The 24,991-nt window shown below is 42.0% G+C and overlaps 1 protein-coding gene and 1 long non-coding RNA gene across 10 annotated transcripts in view; one reads left to right on the forward strand and one right to left on the reverse strand.

The window, feature by feature from the left end:
- Positions 1–43: 43 nt before the first annotated feature.
- LOC121289879 lies at positions 44–19,460 on the forward strand. The gene is made up of 3 exons (XR_005945667.1): positions 44–102; positions 17,804–17,885; positions 19,259–19,460. It is a non-coding gene; the product is annotated as an uncharacterized LOC121289879 (long non-coding RNA).
- A 3,238-nt stretch (positions 19,461–22,698) lies between these two features.
- Positions 22,699–24,991, reverse strand: part of LOC121289994 (zinc finger MIZ domain-containing protein 1-like) — a 139,848-nt gene continuing 137,555 nt past the window's right edge. For all 9 annotated transcript variants that reach the window (XM_041210093.1, XM_041210100.1, XM_041210096.1 and 6 more), the window contains one exon: positions 22,699–23,706. In XM_041210093.1, coding sequence (XP_041066027.1) covers positions 23,599–23,706 — 108 coding nt within the window. In that variant the 3' untranslated portion in view covers positions 22,699–23,598. The remainder of the gene's footprint in view (positions 23,707–24,991) is intronic.

Consider the following 24,991-nt stretch of genomic DNA (forward strand, 5'->3'; position numbering starts at 1 on the left):
GGGGCGGGGCGGGGGCACAATGATTGACATACGGGCGGACCAATGAGAACACAGGGCAGCCAGTCATTGCTCGGAGGAATGAAAGCCGACATGTGAATAAACGTAAGAAAGATAGAAAAAAGGGGCTTGATTATCCTCACTTTTATTATTATTATTATTGTTATTCCTCATCCAGCTGCAAATAAAGTGCGAATCAGGAAAGGACGGCGGAGGGAGCGACCGACGGCCGCTCACCAAGTAGGTGGAATGCTGGAAATTGTCGGCCCGCGCTCTGGGAAACGCTGTCAATGTGTGTCCGCGGCTTCCCACAAACCACTCACTGGCTGTCACAGGGGATCAACCGAAGGAATCGCCCAGCGCTGAAGTTTGTTGTCAATTTGCGGTCTGCGTCCTTATTACGGCGATGGGCGGGGGGAGGGGGGAGGGAGGGGGGAGGAGGAGGAGGGAGGAGGAGGGAGAGGGGAGGAGGAGGGAGAGGGGAGGGAGGGAGGAGAGGGGGGAGGAGAAGGGAGGGGTAGGGGAGGAGGGGAGGGGGGAAGAGGGGGGGAAGGGGAGAGGAGAAGGGAGGGGGTAGGGGGAGGGGGGAAGAGAGGGGAGAGGGGGGAGGGGGGAGGAGGGGAGAGGAGGGAGGGGGAGAGGAGATGGGGGAGAGGGGAGGGGGGAGAAGGGAGGGGGTAGGGGGAGGGGGGAAGAGGGGGGGAGGGGAGGGGGTAGGGGGAAGAGGAGGGGAGAGGAGGGAGGGGGAGGAGGAGGGAGGGAGGGGGAGGAGGAGGAGGAGGGGGGAGGAGGGGGAGGAGGGAGGAGGAGGAGGGGGAGGAGGGAGGAGGAGGGAGGGGGGAGGAGGAGGGAGGTGGGGGGTGGGGGGAGGGGGAGGGAGGGAGGGGGAGGAGGAGGGGGAGGGAGGGAGGGGGAGGAGGAGGGGGAGGGAGGGAGGGGGAGGAGGAGGGAGAGGGGAGGGGGGGAGGGAGGGGAGGGGGAGGAGAAGGGAGGGGTAGGGGAGGAGGGGAGGGGGAAGAGGGGGGAAGGGGAGAGGAGAAGGGAGGGGGTAGGAGGAGGGGAGGGGGAAGAGGGGGGAAGGGGAGAGGAGAAGGGAGGGGGTAGGAGGAGGGGGGGAAGAGAGGGGAGAGGGGGGAGGGGGGAGAGTGGGGAGGGGGGAGAGGAGATGGGGGAGAGGGGAGGGGGGAGAGGGAGGGGTAGGGGGAGGGGGAAGAGGGGGGGAGGGGAGGGGGTAGGGGGAGGAGGGGAGGGGGAAGAGGAGGGGGAGGGGAGAGGAGGGAGGGGGGAGGTGGGTGAGGAGAGGGGGGAGAGAAGAGAGGGGGGAGGGAGAGGAGGGAGGAGAGGGAGGAGAGGGGGGAGGGAGAGGAGGGAGGAGAGGGGGGAGGGGGGAGGGAGAGGAGGGAGGAGAGGGGGGGAGGGAGAGGAGGGAGGAGAGGGGAGGGGGAGAGGGAGGAGAGGGGAGGGAGGAGAGGGGAGGGGGGAGGGGAAGGAGGGGGGGAGAGGGAGGTGAGTGGGGGGAGAGTCTCTTGTTGCCTTCGTACCTGGTGATTCTGGCATTCCTGCTAGAGGGATTCGTCTTTATTTTACAGGGAGTAAACCTTCACCTTTTGCAAAAAAAAAATATACTTTATTCATAGAAATATCTTCAACAGCATTTCAAACCATTTCACGATCACCATCACAAAAATACAGAGGTAAAAACAAAAAAACTGCGGATGCTGGAAATCCAAAACAAAAACAGAATTACTTGGAAAAACTCAGCAGGTCTGGCAGCATCGGCGGAGAAGAAAAGAGTTGACGTTTCGAGTCTTCATGACCCTTCGACAGAATTCAGTTCTGTGGAAGGGTCGTGAGGACTCGAAACATCAACTCTTTTCATCTCCGCCGATGCTGCCAGACCTGCTGAGTTTTTCCAGGTAATTCTGTTTTTGTAATGAATATTACAATCATCGGCAGACATTCATTTTGAGCTGGACGTCCCGAGGGGCTCTTCACAGTTCCCAGCCCCTCGGTGCCCTGTGGCAGAAAGGTCTTAGGCAGCGACCCTAAGAGTGGAGGGTCCTTCCAACTAGGCACTTTACAGCCTTCCGGACTGAATATTGAATTCAACAACTTTAAGTCTTGAGCTCCCTCCTCCATCCCCACCCCCTTTCTGTTTCTTCCCCCTTCTTTTTTTTTTTTCTTTTCCAATAATTTATATAGATTTTTCTTTTCCCACCTATTTCCATTATTTTTAAATCTTTTATGCTCCCTCCACCCCCACTAGAGCTATACCTTGAGTGCCCTACCATCCATTCTTACTTAGCACATTCATTTAGATAATATCACCAACTTCAACACCTCTGTGTCCTTTTGTTTTTTTGTCTGTGACATCTTTTGATGATCTGCTCCTATCCTAACACCACCCCCTCCACTTCTCCCCCCAACCCCTTAAACCAGCTTATCTTTCCCTCTCCTTGTAAAGAAAGATCAGTTCTGTTGAAGGGTCATGAGGACTCGAAACATCAACTCTTTTCTTCTCCACCGATGCTGCCAGACCTGCTGAGTTTTTCCAGGTATTTCTGTTTTTATTGTGGAGAGTACTTGTCTGCTCAAGCCATGGATCCCCATTGAATTTCTCCACACAAAACCACCCCCCCCCCCCCCACCCCCCAATTCTTTAGCCAAGCTGTCACCCTCACACCCTTCCTAGGTTGGCCTGGCTCGAATTTTAAAAACCCACAACCGATTCTGAGGTGGAAAAGAGAATTAAAGGCAAGTGCGTGCCAAGGAAACGTGTAAGAAAACACTGCAAGTGGAACAGGGCTGAGCAGATGGACAGAGCAGAATTCTGCTTCAGGGCATTTAGGCAAGTGCCAACAATGATCAAATCCTCTGTCGCTATGTGGCCGTGTTTTCCTGATGATGCCTGGCACAGGGGCTCAACAGCAACAAAAGAAAATATCAGGATAGGGGTAGGGCCCGTAAGGGAATACACAAGATAAATTTACAGGAAATGACAGTAAAATTAAGTAATTACTTCGCCACAGTATTTCTTTATCAGAGAAACCTAACTTAATAGTTGAAGAAGCCACAAAGGATATAATTAAAGATGAGGAGAAAAAGAAACATGAGTAAAACATTAGAGCTAAAGGGCAACCTTTTTTTTTGCCTGAAGAGTGAAAATTAAGTATTTCTAACCCCAAAAAATTCTCAAATTGTCAAGTGTCTCTGGTGGAGTGCATAATCTGCACATATTTTGAAAAGATGTTTTGAATTTGTGTACCAATCTAAAATCAAAATTAAAGTAGATCTAACTCTGAATTGCGTTTGTTGACTTTTTAATGAAAATTTTGACATCTTTTAAAGGAAACTTAAGATGCATAGATTTAAGACAACTTTTTCAGCTATTGATTCTCATGATGAATTAGCTTCTAAAAGCACATTCAGAGTAATTAATCATTTCTGCCATATTAGAAACAATAATGGTCGCAGCCATAAAACCTGTTCCAAGAAGCAAAGGCATTATCTATAACCATGGTTTAGCTATAACACTGGAATATGTTTATTGAGAGCATGATTTTTTTTCATTAAAATCAGCTTTTGAAACCGTAAAGCACAGCATAATGACTAGCCTTTTATCACCACGTTAAAAGCACAGCTCTAACTTTTCTTAATTTAATTTTTTTAGGTTTTACTCATGTTAATGCAATCCAACCGGAAAAAAGTTGGGAGCTGCAAATGAGATGTCAAAGAGCCACACCTCAGGCTGCAGACTTCTCAGTTAGGGTATGTGGCCCAAATAAGCAATCTCTATTCAAAGGTGAGGAGTATAAGGAATAAATTGAATGAATTGCTGACACCAGTTGGACTTGGAGGGAATGACTTGGCAGCCATTACTGAGACATGAGGCAGGCTTTTTCCTGTGGACTTCAGGACCTCGGCGTCAGGCTCAGAAGCACACATTGCATGGGGAACAATTATTGGCAGTGATTTTCCCTGAACTTGACAATTAATGGCCAGAGGATGGGCTCCCCATCCAACTAAGGATGGCGGGCTGGCTCTTGAAGCTGGAGGATGCCCTCACAGTGGCAAAGTGGAATCTCCCTCTCCAGCCGTTTGAAATCTAAGAAAAGGCCTTGGCAGCTAGGCCAACGTCATAGGAGAAGTTCTACCACAGGATGGCCTGTGGCCACAAGGGACATTGGACAGGCAGGAGAGCCCGCTAAGTCTAAGTCTGCCTAGGGCACTGCCCCATCCCTCCCCTACCCTCCTTGTCTGCCGCTGGGCAACTGGCCTAAGGCTGTTCTGCACTGCCTCCTTCAATAAGCCTTAAAAGGGTTTAATTGGCCACCTACTGTTTGCGTGCAGCTAGCCCTGCCAACCCCTCATCCCGACTCTGGCAAAATGTTCTGGGGACAGGATGGAGCCTGGAAATTTCTGTGCCTGCTCACCCTTGTGCCCGGCTTCACTGGTGACTTAAAACTCAGCCCATGGTTACAAGATAGTCAGAACTGGGACCTAAATTTACAAAGTTACAAGGTCTACAGGAAAAATAGGAAGAATGATGGTGGGGAAGGAGTAGTTACTAAGGATGAAAATACATCAATGATGAGAGGGGATATAATGAGGCATAAGCAGGCAGTGGAGACTTTACTGGTAGAATTAAGAACTAGAAAATGATTTAAGACTTTAGTAAGAGTTATGTACAAGCCCCTTGGTAGCAGCTGTGAAGTGGTAGATTGTATAAATGCAGGGATTAGACAAGCATGTAGCAAAGGCAGAGTGCTTTTAATGGGGGGATTTTAACTTTCATAAAAATTCGGACAAGCAGACTAGCAAATGGCAGAAAGTTAATGAATTTGAGTATATCTAATATAGTTCTCTGTGACAATGAGATGGATTTTCAAAGCAGGGTCAGGCATCTGACCCCACACCTACCCTAAGGGGAGAGGGTCCAGCGGTCCCGGTCCACATCGGTACGAAAAACATAGGTAAAAAGACCGATGTGGTCCTGCAGTTAGAATTTAGGAAGCTAGGTAGGAAATGAGCAAGCAGGACCTCAAAAGTAGTCATCTCTGGTTTACTCCCAATACCAGGGGCAAGTGAGTATAGAAACAGAAGGATAGAGTAAATGAATGTGTGGCGAGAGAGCTGGTGCATCAGGGAGAGCTTTAGATTCTTGGGATGTTGGGATCAGTTCTGTGGGAGATTGGACTTGTTCAAGCTGAATGGGTTGTACCTAAATAGACCAATTTCCTTGTGGGGCGATCTGGTAGTGCTATTGGGGATGGCCTGAACTAACTTAATGGGGCATGGGAACCAGGAGGCAGGAGGTTATCCTAATGAGGGATACCAAGGTAAAATATTGGCAGAGACAGACAGTACTACATTGCTGGACCTGGTTCTTGGGAATGAGGTGAGCCAAGTGGATCATGTGTTAGTAGGGAAACATTTAGGGCACAGTGATCATCAACCTTAGGTTGCCTATGGAAAAGGACGAGGAGCAATCCAAAGTAAGAATAATTAACTGGGAGAAAGCCAACTTCAACAGGGTAAAAATGGATCTGTCCCAGATAAATTGGAGTCAAAGATTATCAGGCAAAACTGTAGCTGAGCAACAAGGTGCCTTTAAAAAAAAAATAGTTCAAGTAAAGTAAAGTTACATTTCCACAAAGGGGAAAGATTGGACAGACAAATCCAGAGCTCCCTAGATGACAAAAGAGATGGTGATTAAGATGAGGCAGAAAAAGTGTGCTTATGACAGATGTCAGGTGGATAATATAATTGAGAACCAGGCTGAATATAGATGGTTCAGAAAGAATTGAAAAAACAAATAAGAGAAGTTGAGAGAGAGTATGAGAAGAGATTGGCAGCTAACATAAAAGGGAATCCAAAAGTCTTGTATAGGCATATAAATTGTAAAAGAGTGGTAAGAGGAGGAGTGAGGAGGATTAGGGGGCAAAAAGGGGATTTATGCATGAAGGCAGGTGGAATAGCTGAGGTATTAAATGAATATTTTGCATCTGTCTTTACCAAGGAAGAAAATGCTGCTCAGGTCATGGTGGAAGAGGAGGTCATTCAGATACTTGAAGAGTTTGGAAGTGGGAGTGGAAATTGCAGGGGCACTGGCCATTATTTTCCAATCTTTTATAATCAGGGGTGATGCCAGAGGATTGAAGAATTGCAAATGTTGCACCCTTGTTCAAAAGGTGTAAAGATAAGCCCAGCAACTCTACCAGTCAGTTTAATTTTGGTGTTGGGGAAGCTTTTACAAATGATCAGTGGAGACAAAATTAATAGCCACTTGGACAAATGCGGGTTAATTAAGGAAAGCCAGCATGGATTTGTTAAGGGCAAATCGAGTTTAACTAACTTGCTTGAGGTAACAGAAAGAGTTGATGGGTGTCATGATGTTGAAGTGCTGTACCTGGACTTCCAAAAGACATTTGATAAAGTGCCGATCAACTGACTAGTGAGCAAATTTAGAGCTTGTGGAATGAAAGGGACAGTAGAAATTGGCTGAGCGACAGCAAACAAAGACTTGTGGTGAATGGTTGATTTTTGTACTGAAGGAAAGTTTATAGTGGAGTTCCCCAGGAAATGGTGTTGGGACAGCTGCTTTTCCTGATTATATATTAATGATCTAGACCTTGGCGTATAGGGCACAGTTTCAAAATTTACAGATGATACAAAATTTGGAAGTATTGCGAACCATGAGGACTTCAAAATCATGGGGATGTTTGAACAGAGTACATAGGGAAAAACTGTTCCCATTGGTAGAAGGATCAACAACCAGAAGGCACAGATTTAATGTGATTGTCAAATGAAGCAATGGTGACATGAGGAAATATGTTTTCATGCAGTGAGTGGTTAGGATGTGGAATGTACTGCCTGACAGTGTGGTGGAGGCAGGGTCAATTGAGGCTTTCAAAAGGGAATTGGATCATTATCTGAAAAGAAGAAAAAACTTGGGAAAAAGCAGGAGAGTAGCTTGATGAATTGCTCTTTCAGCGAGCCAGTACAGACATGATGGGCCGAATTCCCTCCTGCACTGTAATCATTATATTTAGATAAGGCTGACTTCAGTGGGATGAGACATAGGCCTGAATTTTCAGAGAAACAGAAGGGTTCTGTGCCTTAGCCAAAATGGCACTTGAGCCTGGAATCCCCTTATCCAGCACCCACCATTTCATAAGGGAGTGGTGGTGAAACAGAGACGGGATGTATTTCACATGTTCGCAATTCCCAGAGGCAGTGGCGCATTTAAAAGTTCTGTCTTTGATCAAAAACAATTTTTGCCATTGGAGTTTCTAAAACACGACTCGTGGGCTTTACAAATTTGGGGAAAAGGTCTAAACCTACTGTAGTTCTTTGGAGCGGTCAGGTAGCCCTTTTGGATTGTTAAGAGTAGACATGAATGTGCGTAAAAGGTGGATAAAGTCTGTGAAATGTCATGTCATTTAAATACCTTGCCCTTTAAATTTTGAAGAAAAACAGCCTACTCTGACTCTCAGCTGAAAAAATGGATGCTTGAAATTCCAATAGATGTTTATTGACACAAGCCTGAGGATTATCATTATAGTATTAGCACTACTTGACTGCTTCCACAATCTATCATCACATTGGGATCCTGGAAGTTCACAGCTCAAGTGGTTATAAGTGGATTTCAAATGTCTTTGATGTGGGGCTATGAATACAATCTTTGTCTTTATAAGGGATTAATTACTTGAAAGTATTTAAATGTATTGAACAGGCTTTTATCAATGAAAGTGTTTTTTACTACATTGAAGTCTGTAAATGTATGTGGAACTTTATTTTATTTCATCTCAGCGTGGCTCCTGTAGTCTACCATAGCGAATAGTGGCTGAGTTGGCATGAAGGGTGTAAAAGCAAAGGGTAGTGGGTTGGTATGAGTTGGCACAGTTTGCATAGGAACTATAAAGGACAATGGGGTTGGATAGAGGGGCATAGGTTGGCATGGAAGGAATGAGTTGCCATGGCATTGGGTAGAGTGGCATAGAGTTTATGAGGGGCTATCGGGGTGGGTAGAGGGGAATAGGTTGGCACAGAGGCTATGAGGGGCCATGAGTTGGTATGGATAGGGCGTATGGGGGATGTAAGGGGTGAGGGCTTAGAGGGCCTTACTGTTTTTATTATAACTGGGATGACATCACAGAGCATCAAGGCTGACTTTTTAACCAGTCTGCGTCGGCATTTGGCAGCCCCTGTGGCTGCCTCCACACTATTTCTGGGGGTGGCAGGCCCAACTCCAGTTGGCACCCAACCCCACCTCCCACCCCCCCCCCCCCCCCCCCCCCCCACCCCCTCCCGAGTGAAAATCCAGCTGCTTGGAGAAGTTTCTCCAGAGTTGGATTTATGGGGTTAGGAATTCTCCTGATTCTGCACACCCAATTCAGGCCATAGATTGTCCATGGTAAACTGGGGAAGTCTGACAGAACATCAGTGAGAGGAGTTCAAGGAAAAATTTTAATATGACAGTTTATACCCATAAGGGACAAGAGCTCTTCTTGCCCAAAAAAAAAAACCAGCCATGGGCAACTGAATAGGTAAAAGGCAACATAAACTAAAATAAAAGCATGTAAAAATACAAAAAAGCACAGATCCTGGCGTATGGGAAAGATGCAAAGACCAGCAAAGGGTGACAGAACAGGTTGTGAAGAGCTCCAAACAGCGGAGCAGGAGAAAGAACTTGCAAGGAGTAGTGAAATCAGCATCAGTATTTTTACAATTAAGGAAAAAAAGGCAGTCAGGAGCAATAAGGGCCCCTTAAAAAACCATAATGGTGATATTGTCAGTGAAAATAAAGAAATGGCTGTCACATTGAATAATTATGTGTATTTACAGTAGAAGAGGTCAGCTTGCTGGAAATCCCAAGGAAACTAATTTTGAAACAGGGACAGGGATTCACCAAAGTTAACGTAAGCAAAATCACGAAAAATGAAGCACTGTGAAGAGTGACAAATATCCAGGACCAGATGGTTTCTAATTATTTTAGATGCTCTATCATCTTCCAGAGTTATTTTGGTTCAGGAAACATTCCTTTGATCTGGAAAATTGTGCATGTCACTCCAATGTTTAAGAAAGGTGAGAGACGAAAACAGGGGACTTGTACACCAGTTAGCCAAACTTCTATCAACGGAAAATGGCTTGCCTGAACTGGTTTAAAGCTGAAACATCAGCATCAGTACTGAAAAGCATTTCATATTAGTGCATCCCCTATTAACACCTGGATACATGGCTTGCCATTGTCAACTGCAAGCTGTATGAGGACCACCACTGAGGCCTGAAAATGTCATTCTTAATGTGGACAGGACTCAGACCTCCCCAACTTGCTCACACAGCGATGGACTTAACTGATCAATGTGGTCCTTGATGCAAACTAATTTCTCAACAGGTTTTTGAAGGTCTTTTTCTGAGGTTTTCCTGGCTTTGGTTCTTTACATTCCCTGGTTGGGCCTGCACAATTTCTCCCACAAACATTATTCCAACAAGAATTATGAGGGAATGAATAAGAGCTCCTTTCCTTCGAGTTTTCATTCTTATAGGCCTGCTCTACTAGTTGATGTGTTCTCTTGGGGTCTTCCAAAAGCAGGCACCTTCTGCAACATAATCTTTATTGTAAGTCAATGGTTCCCAGACTGAGTCATGACCCCAATTGGGGTGTGAGCTCCCCATCCTCTGAGAGTGTGTCCCACACTGGCACTGAGGTCCAGGTGGCATCCAGCAGTGCCCTTGCCCTGCTCATCTCTCTTTCTCTGTCTCTTATGGGCTCTTGTCCATAGCCACTATTGCTATCTGAGTCTTCAGTCATCAGGAAATATGGAGGGCTTGACTTAGCGGCCAGTAACTGTTGCACGTCCATGTTCAGAAGCATCCACTTTTCTCATAAAGCCTGGTCCTGACAATGAACCTGCCTGTGATGCCTCCGCTACTAAGCTGTGACCTGTCCGAGTCCAAGTCCGCCACCCTGACTTTGCAGAATAACCTGGGCTCCAACATTAACCATCTTGACGCTTCATCCTGTACTTGCACTGCTTCCTTGTCAAGGCCCATCAGCTGGAAAAGCTCAGACAAAGTAATGGACTGGTGGGTGCGTAAAATAATAATTTTTTACAAAATACTTTATAAATACAAATTTTCATATTTGTATGTTGATCAATAATATGTGAACTTTAATAATTATATACTGAGTGTTACTATTCTGCTTTATTGTTTTGTTGATGTCTGGGGTCACTTTAATTTACATGTGTTAAAATGGGTTGTATTGGAAATTAGTTTGGAAAGCGCTGTGTTAAACCCTTGAAGGAAATAGACAGCACACCAGGGCTAAAGCAATAGGATAGGAAGGTGGTCATGCAAAAAAGGCCTCACACTTAAACAAATGGTCCATGCGCTCCAGCAGCAAATTAAAGTGAATATTGATTGCTACCATATTGTAGGGTATATTATCAGACCTCCGGTTAATGAAGATTTATTAGTTGTTAAAGGTGGTGAATAGCTGAACTGTACAGACTAGAAGATCTGGTCTGTGATAAATTAGTTGATATGGTTAAGTTTGAGTTAGGAGAATGAGTTAGTCCCAGCACCTCTGGGGTTAGGATGGGAGAATAATAAGCCAATAAACCTTGCTGGAAGTGTGTGTACATCAGGTAAGAACAGGCTCAGCTGTGACTCCCTTCCCACCACTGCTGGCGCTAAAGCCCACATTTCCCGATTAGCCTTTTTAAACCCATTGTGGGCTTATCACTGACATTAAAATCAATTCGGCTTCTTAATCTTGGATCCCACCTGAACAGTGATCACTTGGACGTGATCCTCTGGAACAAGAACTCAACCAGGAGTTGACTTGTCTTCTGGAGAAGAAGGGAAGAGAATTGAGGTTGTGTTTCACTGGTACCACTCACAGTCAGGAAACCTGTAACTAGATGGTGTGTAGGAGAAATACATCAAACAGTTATAGTTACAAACAAGACAAGTGTGGATGAGATTTTTTTTTTAAAGTTGACACAAAAAGTGTTTACATTTCAGACAGCAGTTTTAATGAAGGTGAGAAAATACATGCAAAGTTATATGAATGGACATTTATTAGATAAGTATGTAATATCATCTACCTACGTACAATTTTCTCTGGACTTAAAAACATTCAACAGTTACATGCGAGACACGATTTTTTTTTACTCTTTCACTTATTGTACAGAAATGTTAAAAGAAGCAAAGATTTTTTTTAAATTATGAAATTTATTTACCACTCTCTTTCCATCCTAATTTACATGACATGTCGTAGCACCTTAGAGATACATAGGGCGGGATTTTCCGACCCCACCCGCCGCCGGGATCATCCGGTCCCGCCAAAGGTCAATGGGATGGGATTGGGGGAGGAATTTTGCGGTCCTGCTGAAACCAGTGGACTTCTTGAAAGGCTCGCCGCATTTTCCGGCCCCCCGCGACGGGGCTGTTAAAAGTCTGCCGAATCTCCCGCAGCGGGTCCCGCTGCTACGGGGCTGGAAAATCCCGGTCATAGAGTTGGTGAGTCATGAGTTCATTTACTGAATGGACTTGCGACATCGTTCAAGGCTGAATAGCAATTGCTGGTTCACCGTGCCAATGGTTGAATTAAAGTTTAGGCAGCTGGTTATTATACCAGAGTACGGACACCTTGTGCCAAATTGCATGAACTAAATGTGATACATATTTACGTGCAGATATATACACACACATAAAGGCAAAAACAGCATAAACTAGGTAAAATCAAACATGAAAAGAAATAAATAAATGTCATACAATTAGAAATAATATTCATTAAAATATTTAAATTTTCTCTATCTGTAGACCGTCAGAGCAAAGGCTAGCAAGAATTTAATTATGACTTTTTAATAATGCTGTTTACCAGACATATTCTCACGTATACATTCTGAGGTGGCTTTAATAGAAACATTTTGCCAGAGTGTGCAATTATCTCTTATCAAGACATACTCAAAAGCTTTTGACTAAAGCTGTCTTGGTCTGTGGTATCTTCTCCGAGAGAAAACCCATGCCTTTACTGATTTATCCTCACCTCGACAGTAAATGAGGAGGATTCTCAGAAGCAACGAAGCTTGAATGTCCGCCTGTTAGCTTTTAAGGCGTTTTATCTGATTCTCAGCGTATAAATGCATATCATTGCGGCGCAGTTGCTAATTCACCCCTAATTTAATTTTCCCCAAATTTATATACCCAATTACATAAATCGGAAACTGCCGTGTGTCAACTGTGTGCACTAGAAAATAAAATCTCTTGGGATTGTAGGAAGACTGACTGCAGTTGCCCTGCGGAGCAGTTAATGGCCCTTGGTGGGTAAGGTGAGTGGATGGACGCTGGTGTAACTGCAAACTTGGGTTAAGTTATGCAAAAAGGCTGTTCTGCATTGAGCTCCTACACCTCTTAGCAGGCTGCCACTAGTGCATCAGCAATTGGTCATATAATTTACAAAGGTTTTGGTGTGAATGTATTTTGATGGCTGTGTTCATATTCCTGTTGGTTTCCTTCTTGTTAAAGGCTAAACAAGAATGAAGAAATTAACCGCTTTTTCAAATTTTTCTAAACCTACCGTAAATATTCAGCTCAAAGTTCTTAGAAAATCATTTTTAATGACTTTTTGCGCTGAAGCGCTGTTTATTTTGAAAGTTATTTAGTTCAGGTATCAGTAATCATTTTAACCTTTAGGAATCTGAACAACCAAACTTTCAGTACATGTTCATGCTAGGTTGTACAAAATCTGTAAACGATATTTAGTTTTCCTGACCATTTTTTTACCCTGTGTCCTGGAAGACAAGGTTCTGTTTACCCTCCAGTACCTCACTTTAGTGGCTGTTCTGCATTGACATTCAGCATAGTATGCTATTTGACTATGAGGAATATTTGAGTGACCCAGATCTTAACCTTGCCATGGTCAGTTTACCTTACTTAGCACAGGAGCACTGACATCCTTTAAATCAGCAGAGACATGGAATCGAGAGTGGGACCTTCTGGGCTATATGGCTTAGTTTGTGATGCCTTTAGCAATGCAACAATCAGAGGAGAGGAAAAGCAATTTAAAAAACATTCTAATGACAAATAGAGCAGAGAAACATTTCTACAATGTGGGAGTCTATATAGGGCAAGGATATTCTCGCAGTCTTCAGTTGTATTTTCTCACAGTTTGGAGTGTGCAGATGGAAAGCTGTTCTGGCTTTGCATTAACACAAACTAAGTACCGATATAATTTACATGCAGTTAACCACACTTGTGAAGAAAGGGGAGATCGCTCACATTTTTGCACCACTTGGGCTTGCATCACACCCACTGAAGTATAACTGCAACCTAGAGTCAGTTAAATAAAAAAAGTTCTCAGCTGGCCTATCGGATTGCCTGGGAAGTTATTAAAATTCATTGTTAATGTTAATGGAAAGCCTGTCTTTCAATGTTATTTGTCTTTGTGATATTGGCAGCACTTGCAGTGTCCATTGCTAAAAGCATTAAGAATCACGTGTAGGCCAGATAAGGTCAGGGTGGATAAACCCTTCCCTGAAGTACAATGAACCAGTTAGTTTTTTTGCAAAAAATAGTTTTTGTTACTATCATTTTCTGGTGACTTTAATTTCAGAATTTACAATGGTGGGATTTGAACTTGCAACCTCTGAGTTGCTAGTTCACTACCATAACCAATAGGCTACCTTACCAGCTAGTGAAATTATGAGCAGGCATAATCTATCTTAAACATTAGTCTTGATTCCAATACTGTATATGGAACGAGTAAATTATCTATTGTTAAATTTGATAATTTTTCTCTCATCACCTGACTCACACCATTTTCTTCACTTTGTAAAATGCTTAAGACATTTGACTGGAAATGAATTGGGTCACACCTCTTTAAAAGTTAGAAAACTATTTACTGATTGAGTTGGAGTTGGCCTCTTAAAGCTGTAGAATATTTGGAAGGTTTGGGTAGTGTAGTAGGTTTAGATGTGAATTTTCATTTCCACAACCTGTTTTGTAATAAACCCCGATCAGTGTTAGTTTTGTGGTTTTTTAAGGACTCATCCATGAAATGAATTTGGAAAGTTTCAATCCGATTCCTAGTGGACACAGGCCCAAGGCACAAAATTGCTCCTAATTCAACACCACTTGCCACTAAACTAACAATTTCACTTAGTGCTTACAGGAGACTGATCTGGGAAATCCAGGAAATCCAAGGAGGAAGGGCAAAATAAATATTTTAATACATTGTAAAAGGAACCTAAAAATGCAGCATTTCCAGAACAAATTTCAATTTTATTAATGCAAGGACATACAGACAAGAAATGTTCCACCTTTATTCTGAAAACTAAAATCACATTATTATTCCACTTCAGGTCTATAATGTTGAGCCTTTGATACATGGTGTAAATGTTTGACAGACTCCAAAAATTCCGACATTCTACACACACTCCAGTAAACCCAGATTCAAACACCAGGGAAGACTTCCAAAGAAATTTTAATCTGGAGTAGGTGGTTTCCAAGCTTTAACTAAAAGAAGTGTTTTTAGGATTCCCCCAGCGGCTCAACAATGTGCAGCCAAGCCATACAGACCAGAGTGTCCCAGGTCTAATTCCTGCTCTGTACTGAGTTAACTAATCTCAGCCAGTGCAATGGCTGGATCATTACAATACTAAAGATCTGAGGCAAGAGAGGGAAGAAATAAAATAGCCAAAATTCCCCTTCACTGTTAACTATCTAGTATCTCTTGGTAGAAAGATTGTGTTTGTGGTTACCGGGTGAAATTAAGATGAAGCTTGGCTAAGACTACCCTAGTGGTTGGATAGCCTATCAAGACTTACTGTGAAGTCTCATGTGTTAAGAATGGTCACTTGAAAATGGTACATAAGGGCAGTCAGCGCTCATAGACTATACCCGAGAGAAAGTCCACATCTTCAAGAAAGGAAAGACAAAAACGGAAATAAAAAAAACATTTGAATAGAATGCAGACCTTGGGATAAATCTGCAACGTAAAGATGGCTTTACCAGCCCTTCTGGTGCTGAAGCATTTGGAACATGTATTTAAACAGCAACAGTACATCAGAACAGAGACTACCACAGATCAATATATACAGTGTGAAGCAGGAGCATGCAAATAAGACAGAATTGTTTTGGTACTTAAAAACAGAATTGTCTCAAACTTTCAATAGATAATTTAGTCTAATATTTTAAAGCACTCCAAGCTTAACATGAGCAGTGTAATAAAAGAGGAACATTCATATGTATATATATATAAAAAAATAATTTTCCCAAAATCAGAAGGTTTACTGGCACTTGTAAAGAAATTATTTTCTTCCAAAGCATTGTTCTTTTGAAAATACCAAAGGATTTTATCTGCACACAGCATTTGGTATATGTTCTACAGCAAGCCACATATTAGAAACCATGTCCAGCACGAGCATTTCCTTGTGGTTACTCTCAGACAGGAATTATGGTGGCATATTTCTTGCATTTTCTTGACTGTAATTATATTATGAATAAATTACACAGTGATATGTGTTGACAGACTGATTATGGAAACAACTTTGTTTTGTTGACAATTATCAGCCACAGAACCATTAGTGAAGGTGTGCTATATCATTGTTGGTTTTAGGTTTGATTATTGTATTGATGATAACATTAGCAACATTTTCGAGCACACCTTGAAACAGAAGATTCATTGTGAATGGAGCCTGTAAGCAAGCTGGACAGCGTCCACATCAATATGAAAATAAGGAGCGCTGGCCTCAATTAATTAGCTTAAGGAAGACAGGAAACATCCCTGGATCCTTGGAGAAATAAAGAATAAAAAGTTATATTTTGGGTGGTAGGAGGTTGGGTAGTTACTCAGACTAATTGGAAGTGGGTGGTTCTGATCCACTTATGTTCACTGTGTATGTCAATAACTTGGATGTAGGCCCAGAGTTTCTATGGCATCCAAATTTGCAGAAAAATAGGCATAGTAAATGGTCCTTAGGACCAAGAGAACTGCAAGAGAATGTGATGATGGAATGGGCAAAAATATAGCAGAAAAAATTCAGTGGCACGTGTGAAGTGGTACACTTTGGTTTTAAGTCAAAAGTAATTATTATACTTTGATTGAAGAAAAAGCTGGATGATAAGGAAGAGCAGAGGGATTTGGAAGTTGAGGTTCACAAAATATTAAAAGTAGCTCATCTAGTGAATATGGCCATTAAATAAAGTTAACAGAACGCTGGATTTTACAGCAAATGCAATAGAATGTAAAAGTTGAGACATAATGAAATCTTAGTGAGACCACATTTGGAGTATTGTATGCATCCTATAGAAAAGATGCTAAGGCAATGAAAGGTACAGTGCAGATTCACTAGGATGCTAGCTTGTATGAGAAAATCCAAATACAATGCTGATAATGTTACAACAGAGGAGATGAAGGGGCGATTTGATAGAGATGTTTAAAATCTTGTAGGGTTTTGAAGACAGACTTCCACTCACGGAGCTGTTTAGACAGGAGTATAGATATATTATTAAACATAAGAGAAAAAGACAGCAGCAGAAACTTGTTTATACCAAGGATTGTGAGGCACTGGAAGGCAATACTGGAATTAGTGCATGGACCAAAGTCCATTTCAACATCTAAGAATAGGTTAGATAGGTGGTTAAAGGAAGTGGGAATGTAGGTTTAGGAGATCAGGGCAGGCATTGCAATAAGAACTACTTGTGTGGAAGATAAACACCAATATAGATTGGCAGGGTTGAATGGTCTCCCTGTGTAATTCTACATACATGGAAATGCAACCATTCAAGTACAGCCTGACTCACTTTTCAGAATGTGGGAAAGCTCCAGAATGATACAGATAATTATCACCACCATCAACACCTCTTTGTCCTTTTGTCTATGACATCTCTTGGCAATCTCCACCTATCACTGGCTCTCTATCCAGCTCTACCTGTCCCACCACCCCCTCTCCCTTTAAACCAGTTTATATTTCACCTCTCTCCTATTTTTCCTTAGTTCTGTTGAAGAGTCATATGGACTTGAAACGTTAACTGCATTCCTCTCTGCAGATGCTGTCAGACCTGCTGAGTTTTTCCAGGTATTTTAGTTTTTGATACTGATGGGTCTCTGTCATGAGCGTTAGAAAACCCTGATAAAATGGTAGTTGAAGTTTAATCAATATATCTGGTTGTGTCAATAATGTTTCACAAAATACATGAAAACTTGTCAGTATAGCACAGTAATTCAATGCAGCTATTGGTACATTATATGTTTTAGTGCAACGGTGCAGTGTCAATACAGCACTGAAATTCATCACAGCTGTATTAGATCAATATTATCTTTCCATACCTGAAAAGGTGCCAATACCTAAAGTAAGATTGAAACACTAATGAAATTAAATATAAATGAAATTATTAAATTTTATGAACCAATTTCACTTATTGCCAATCACTGAGCTATAAGATATTTATTAGGAGACAATATATTGAAAGTTATTACGTCTGATGAAGTCACCTAAATTGTCCGTGAAAAATTGGTAGCCAACTTAGAAAGGCTATTGTCCATTTTGGCCCATCACCCATCTGGCCTTGTTGTGTCAAAGTTAAATGAAAGCAACATGTAAGAAGTGACCTGTACTCTATTTTTACAATGTTTGATGACTAACTAAGATCATGATAGAGTCTTTATCTTCAATTACGTTAACCGAAAGAACCTTTACCAATGCTCAAAGATCAGGATATCTAAAAAAAAAGTTGCATGATTTTTGTCACTGTTGTTGAACTGATTTTGAATCTTTTTAAAACTGAAACTCAGATGAAGCGCTAAGGGCCATGGTTCAGCAAAAGTTGGAAAGAGAAAAAGCCTGGAGATTTTCAGAGGAAGAAGACAGAGAGAGGTATGGAATTCCAGTTTTGTGGTCCAGGGAAAGAATTAGTTGGAAGAGGCAGCATAACGAGTTGATTTCAACAGTAGTGATGTTAAAGAGGAAAAGTATTTTCCTCTTGCTGTCTTGGTCCAAACAATGCTTTCCCTTTATAATTATTGCTCACCTGTTGGGACTAGGAGAATCAAGCTGCAGAGATATGTTTTAATTTCAGGTTTGCTAATTTATATATTGGCCTATTCCAGGTGAGATCACACATCATTTCCTGAGCAAACTGGCCTCCAATTTTGTCACATTATGCTGAGCCAGTACTAGTAGACGTGTGAAATCAGACTAGGTATCCAACCTGCCCTTCCACCCTCCAAAGATGCATCTTGTCTCGGCCTCTGTAACTTACGATAGGAAATTTGAGATAAGAATCTGGTGGCTGAGTAGTGCAGCAGGGTCTGGCCTACACCTACATAGTGCTACCAGGCTGCACTCCAGCCCAGCATCTTCAATGCTGTTGAATGGTCAAGTTCCACCCTCTCTATTGTTTTCCTCTGTTCTGACATTTGGTTACATGTGATTTACAACTCTTTACTTGTGAATAGTACTGGACTACTTGTGAATAGTACTGGACCTGGCCAATCTGGTTAATTGTAGCTAGCCCCACAAACAAGCAATGAGTTGAAAATCAGCCTGTACTTCCAACTCAAATCTAAAATACTTGCACAAAGAACCTGCTACCAGAAAATAAACGAAACAGTTTGAAACCTGACATTATTTGTGTGGCATGTGTTACTGCTGTGCTTGAAGCTCATGTTCTATGCAAGGTTTGCAGCTGAAGTTTATTAAAAATTAGGTCAGTTATCATAAACAAGTATTAATTAAAATGTTGCTCTTAAAATGACTAATGGTAAAATCAACAATGGCCATTTCCAAGCCTAACCTTCCATTATACCATTTCGATTCAAGCCCTCATATAGGAATCCTGACCCCACCTTTTTTGACAAACTAAATGAATGACCAATTTACTAATTTTACAGGGAGGTTACAGATCTAGTGGCTAAGGGCGATGCCAATTATCTGGATTTCAGGAAGGCACTTAACAATGCCCCATGAAACAGACAGATTCACAAGCTATGACCACTGGACAGGTGGCAAATCATTAGGCTGTGTTGAGGAGTGACTGAAAGATGGAAAGCAAAGAGTGATATATGTTCCCTACCCTCCCCACCTTTTCCTGCCTCTGTACTTGCTTAAAACCGGTTACGTCTCTCAAATTTTTCCAGTTCTGATGACAGATTATCAACCTGAAATGTTAATTCTAGTTCTCTTTCCACAGATATTGCCAGACTCACTGACTATTCCCAGCATTTTCTCTTTTTTTTTTAATTACACAGACAGCTTCACCAAAGCCAGATCCCACTTCAACATGTAGAAAAGATGTAGATGGAGGAAGCCCAAAGCAGGAGGATTCCTGAACTTTGAGATCTGAGCTGTAAAGAAAGACTGTCTGCCCTGGATTTTCATAGGTATGGAGAACCTAGCTTCAGGAAGGGTCTTTTGTAGGGACTATGGTAAGAATTAAATTTAACAGTTTAATGTATGGAGAAATAGCAGAAAATGAAGGCCTTTAAGCAAAAGGACATTAGGATTGTGGACTGAAGGTGTGATACAACAGAAATCCTGGATGAATTCTTGATGGGAAAGGGATGCAGAGCCACAAACACGAGGAGGAAACTGTTGGGTAATTTGAATTAGTAGACGGGTCAGTACCAATACTCCTGCCAGAAACATCGTGCTGTGTTTATTTAGTTATCAAGCAATCTGCTTCATAGAAACTGAACGGAAGATAAAGAACTTCTCAGGGCATGTTATGTGCGGTGTATATGTGCTTGTGTGCCCTTTTCTGTGTTTTAGACAAACCTGAGATACAAACAAACAAAGAGAAACACTCCCATATCTCAGTTAATAACCTGCACAAAGGCTTCATTCCACAAGTCATGTTATTACTTGCTACTGTTAAATCCCCCAAGTGCACACTGTTTGGTAACATACTGTAGAAGGGATAGGCTCAATGAGGAGACAAGCATGCACACACAAACAGGCATACAAACATAAGCACATATGGGCAATAAACAGTGATGCTGAAATCCCAGTAGCCAGGGGAATCTTTAACTCTTGTTAAGTTTGTATGGAGCAGAAATTTTAGAAAATTTCTTTGAATGGAGTCAATCTAAAAGTAGAATTCAGCATTTTTTAAATTCTTTCATGGAACATTGTTGGCATTGCTGGCAAAGCAAGCATTTGTTGCCTATCCCTAATTGCCACAACTGAGTAGCTTGCTAGTCCATTTCAGAGGGCAGTTAAGAGTCAAACACATTGCCGTGGGTCTGGAGATATGTGTAGGCCCAAATGGATGGCTCTTTACAACAATCAATGATTGGTTTTATAATCACCGTTACTGAGACTAGCTTTCAATTTCAGATTTATTAATTGAATTTAAATTCCACCAGCCATGGTGGGACTTGAACCTATGTCCCCAGAGCATTGAACTGGGCCTCTTGATTGTTAGTCCAATGACATTACGACTATGCACCATCTCCCTATGTTTGCTAGAATGGGAGTATCAAGCATCAGACAATAGATTCTGCATTGTTAGGTTAAGGGCGGTCCCAGGTATTTTAAGCACAATGTGATAAGGAAATTTGGAGAAGGAATTCCAACAGCAAGCTCTGGTTAGACTCCATTGAGATTCTTTGCAGTTCTGGGTACTGCATCTCTGGAAGGATATATTGGCCATGAAGGAGTGCAGCGCAAATTCACCAGAATGTCACTGGGGCTAAAGTGGTTAAATTTAGAGACAGTCTAGGTTTGTATTCTCTTGGGTATAGAAGATTGAGAGGTGCATATAATTAAGGTGTTTCAGATGATTAAAGGATTTGATAGATAGAGTGAAACTATTTCCTCTGGTGGGGGAGTCTGGAACAAGGGGGGCTTAACGTAAAAATTAAAAGGTAGCTTCTTCTCAGGTGATGTCACAAAAGGTAATGGCAGTCTGGAACCTTTCCCATTTTGTTTGATAACTCAAAGTCATGGAATAACAGGTGCCTTAATGTACAAATATACTGGGTAAACAGCTAATCAGAACCAAGATTGCTACGTGATTTCCACACATTAATTAATAGCTGGCACTGCAGGGCAAACACAAGGCAGAAACTAGTTGAGAGGGAGAGAATGTTAGAGATCGAGTTATTCTATGTGACCCTTAAACATTTCTTGACGATGACGCAGCATTGATGGGCCCATGAGTTAGTTAGCTGCCTGCTTGAGCCTTTGCACAGGAAATGGTGCTGGTTAATTAAAAGAAAACATGGGAGAATTAAGAAAAACAAAACCTGAGAATTATACCGATGCAGTCTCTTTTGTATTTTACAGTTCACACTATCCATCTGGACAGTGTCTCATCTTCCACCCAGGCACAACTGATCATCCCTTCAATACGAACAATAACTCAGCTACTTCTGATCCCAGCTCTAATCGCCCCCCCAACCCCATCCCACCCCACCCCATAATTTTTTCTCTTATCCACATTCCATTGCTTTCTCCACTGTTTGGAGATATTTAATTCCACTTTCACCTGTCATATGCCTGACCTTTACACAGTCCGAGTGCCCCACATTCTCTTTTCTGGCAACTGAACTCATTTGCTGCACTTTCTGAAAATTGCATATTTGCACCAATTCGTCTCCTCGCTTTGTTTTGCTCAGGCCTATAAAAGGGCTTCCTCCTCTTGTCTGCATCAGTTTAGTTGAGGAGTTCCACCTAAACGTCAAGCTGCCTTTCCCTTTTCAGACACTCAGGGCAGGAATTTTCTGCACCCGCCCGCCCGCTGCCCCAATCTTCTGGTCCCACCGCAAGTCAATGGACTTCTGGCTGGGGGTGGGGGAGGGGGGGGGGCGGCGTGGGTGGAGGGGAGGGGGACGCGCGCCTTACCCACGGCGGGTCCCACCCACAACGGGGCAAGAACATCCCGGCCTCAGTCACTCTCTGCGTATTTTCTTTGTATCTCATTTATTTGTTTTGGATCCAAATTGAATGTATTTAAAAGCAGCAGTCCAGCTCTTCATATCCTGGAACTGATGTAGAAGCAAGACTTTCAGTGGATAGTACCGATTATTGTATTAAAATTTAAGTTCCTCTATCAAAACAATTGTTTTAAAAAAAGTTATCGAAGTTAAACAAAGGACAATGAGCTTTTATTGTCTCACAGGTTTCAATACATCCCTAGAAAATCCTAACGAAGGAAATAGGTTCAATAAACTTAAAACCCAAACCTACACAAATATTGATTTACACATCTAAGCCATCTTAAATAGTTCATGGATATCTTGAACTGCTGTAGCCCAATAGAACTGGTGAAATATACATTTAACACCTCCCCCCCTATCCCCGCCAAAACAAGTGACCTGCATATACAGAAAGCGAGGACAAAGATTATTTTCAGTAATGACTGTATGGTTTTGAACCATCTCTCTCACTGAAAGGTGTATAAAAATGTTGCCTTTCACCTGCAATGGTCAGCAGCATTAAAATGAATGACATTTGTAGTGTGCTGTTGTCAATTGCTTTGCCAAAGGTCACTGCCACCCTTTTTCCATAGTACTTTAAAAAGGAAGAAAGCTGATTTTTTTGGTGCCACATGGACTTGGTACAAAAGCTACAGCATGTAGAACAGTATTGGTGTGTTCAGATAAGTCTCCATTAAGATCAGGGAATGGTCTTTTCTTTCAAATATACAAAAAAACAAAAATGGTCAAAAGGAGTGAGGACATCAAAATGGAATAATAACACAGTATTCTGTCATTTAATCACCTCTGTGTACTCCTTTTATATTACAATGATACGATGTCCAACATCTTTACTCACAGGTTGTGAAATGTAGGCAGTGATAATGTTCCATTACAGTGTAAAAGAAGAGATCTCTTTCCTTTCAGTGCTGTAGTCTCCCTACATTGCACACTTAGAATCTTTTGTGCTTTATTTTAGTAACTGATCATAATTTTTTTTGCGTTCTATTCAATAATTCTGAAGTCAGTGTTAGTGTCCATCCATTCCTTCTACACAGGAACTGTAGGGATCCAGGAAAGCCACTGTACTTGAGAAGGAGGTTTTTCAAGTTCCCTTTTATTTTTGTTTTTCAGCTTCCTCCTGTACAAGGCATTTGATTCCTAGGATGTCACAGTCCTCACTTCAACGGTGAATGTGGAGAATAATCCTCAACATTACTGAGTTGAATTTAAAAAAAAAACTTTTGCAATTAGTGGCCCAGGACTAATTGCTGTGTTGAAGTCTTTCTCATCATTTGCCTTCTAACGCCTTGAAATCCAGGCAAGATTTGTGGCATTAGTAGCAAAAGATTATTCTGCTGATTCTTTGACAACCATTGGTGGTAGTTAGACAATTCCTAATATCTGCTTTCTTCTAGCTTGTCAAACTTTCCAACCTGGTCCGTATCCTAGTGTTCTAAAGATGTTTAGAACGCTAAAGGTGCAAGATGACATTTTACAATGGGTCTGGGTGGGAGGATCTCCTACCAGTACTGTCCACACAGGCATCTGCAAATAGGTTTTCACTGCCAACAGTGCAGGACAGTGCGCAGTCTCAGCCGAGCTTCAGTGGAGGTGGAGCGAGGGATATTGTGGCCGTGTCACCCATTGTGTAAAAAAAGGGAAGCATTTCAGTTGTTCTCAAACAAGGAGAGGAGATCATCATTGCTGTTGTTTGGCATGTCTGGAGGCCCTAGATAGGACAGCAGTTCATCTGGGTTTGTGATCTCTGGAAGAAGCTAGAAAACAGAAGGGAACAAAAATTTAAAAACAATTCTGATTTTATTCTTTTGCAACATATTAACTGAATTTGACGATTGAGTTAAAACTATTTAAAATGACTCAGCAGAAAAAATACTAAACAAATTCCGTCTAGAAATTAATGCCCAGGGGTTGGCAGCTTTGCAGAGACTTAAGAATAATGACATCCCCCAGGTCATTTTACAAGACTAAAGGACATGATCTTAATTTTTTTCACTTATATTCTCAAACATATTGGCCCAAATCTTCCAGTCAATGTTGGGAGCCCTGTGTCCATCGCTAGTCAGACAGAAAACTGACTTAAATGGTCACTTAAATAAGGAACTGTCACTCCCCTCAGCATTCATGGCTCTACACCCAGAAATCGGTCAGTTCCGGGGATGTGAGGGAAGGGAGGAAAATTGGCAGAAAATGAAAATGTTTTTTGAAACAAGCACAGTTGATGGAGTTTGATAATTGAAGGGATTTGGAATGCATTTCATGCGGTGATTTTTTTCAGTGGTTGGAACAGACAATCATTGCCATGGATAGGACAAAGTGATAATTGCATCAAGAGTTTGTCACCTTCAACAGAAAAGGGGAAGAGGTGATTAATGGATGAACTGTTCTGGGATTATGTGTTTAGACTATGGATGGAGGATAGACTATTCAATGAAGGATCCACCACCTGCTAGCAGGTGGCTTTCTAGCGTGCTCAGAGGAGTAGGTTAACTAGCGGAGATTGGGCATCAGCGACTTAGTCACCAAAGTAATTTTAACTGACTACCCTCCCAGTTTTCTGTTGGGTAGGCAGGTTAATATTGGCCCTATAGTTCTCAGCTGCCATCCTCTGTATCATTTTCATTTCAGCACGAGTAAGCTTCACAGAGATTAAACAGCAGCTCCAATAATTACAAAGCATACAACAATGTACATTTCTCTATTTTGTCAGTACGATGACAATATTTACCATTTCTTTGGCAAAAAACATGCAAAGAATTTAGCTTAATCATCTTCACTGAGGGACAGCCATTTTCTTTTTCACTGCAACAGTACCATAGGACACTTCTTGTAATTGGTTTCAAATCCAACTTCATTCAATACTAATAATTTATTGCACTTACCACTGTGAATTGTCCAGGGAATGTTTACATGATCCCAACTTTTCTGAAAGCTATTCACCAATGATATACTTTGCTCCTACAAAACTACTTCACAGTTAATGATTTTTAAACCCAGCACTTTTTCCCCTCTCTTTTTTTAGGAACTGGGCAAAGCCATTCA

The sequence above is a fragment of the Carcharodon carcharias genome, chromosome 17 (assembly GCF_017639515.1).
Source record: "Carcharodon carcharias isolate sCarCar2 chromosome 17, sCarCar2.pri, whole genome shotgun sequence".
Taxonomy (NCBI): domain Eukaryota; kingdom Metazoa; phylum Chordata; class Chondrichthyes; order Lamniformes; family Lamnidae; genus Carcharodon; species Carcharodon carcharias.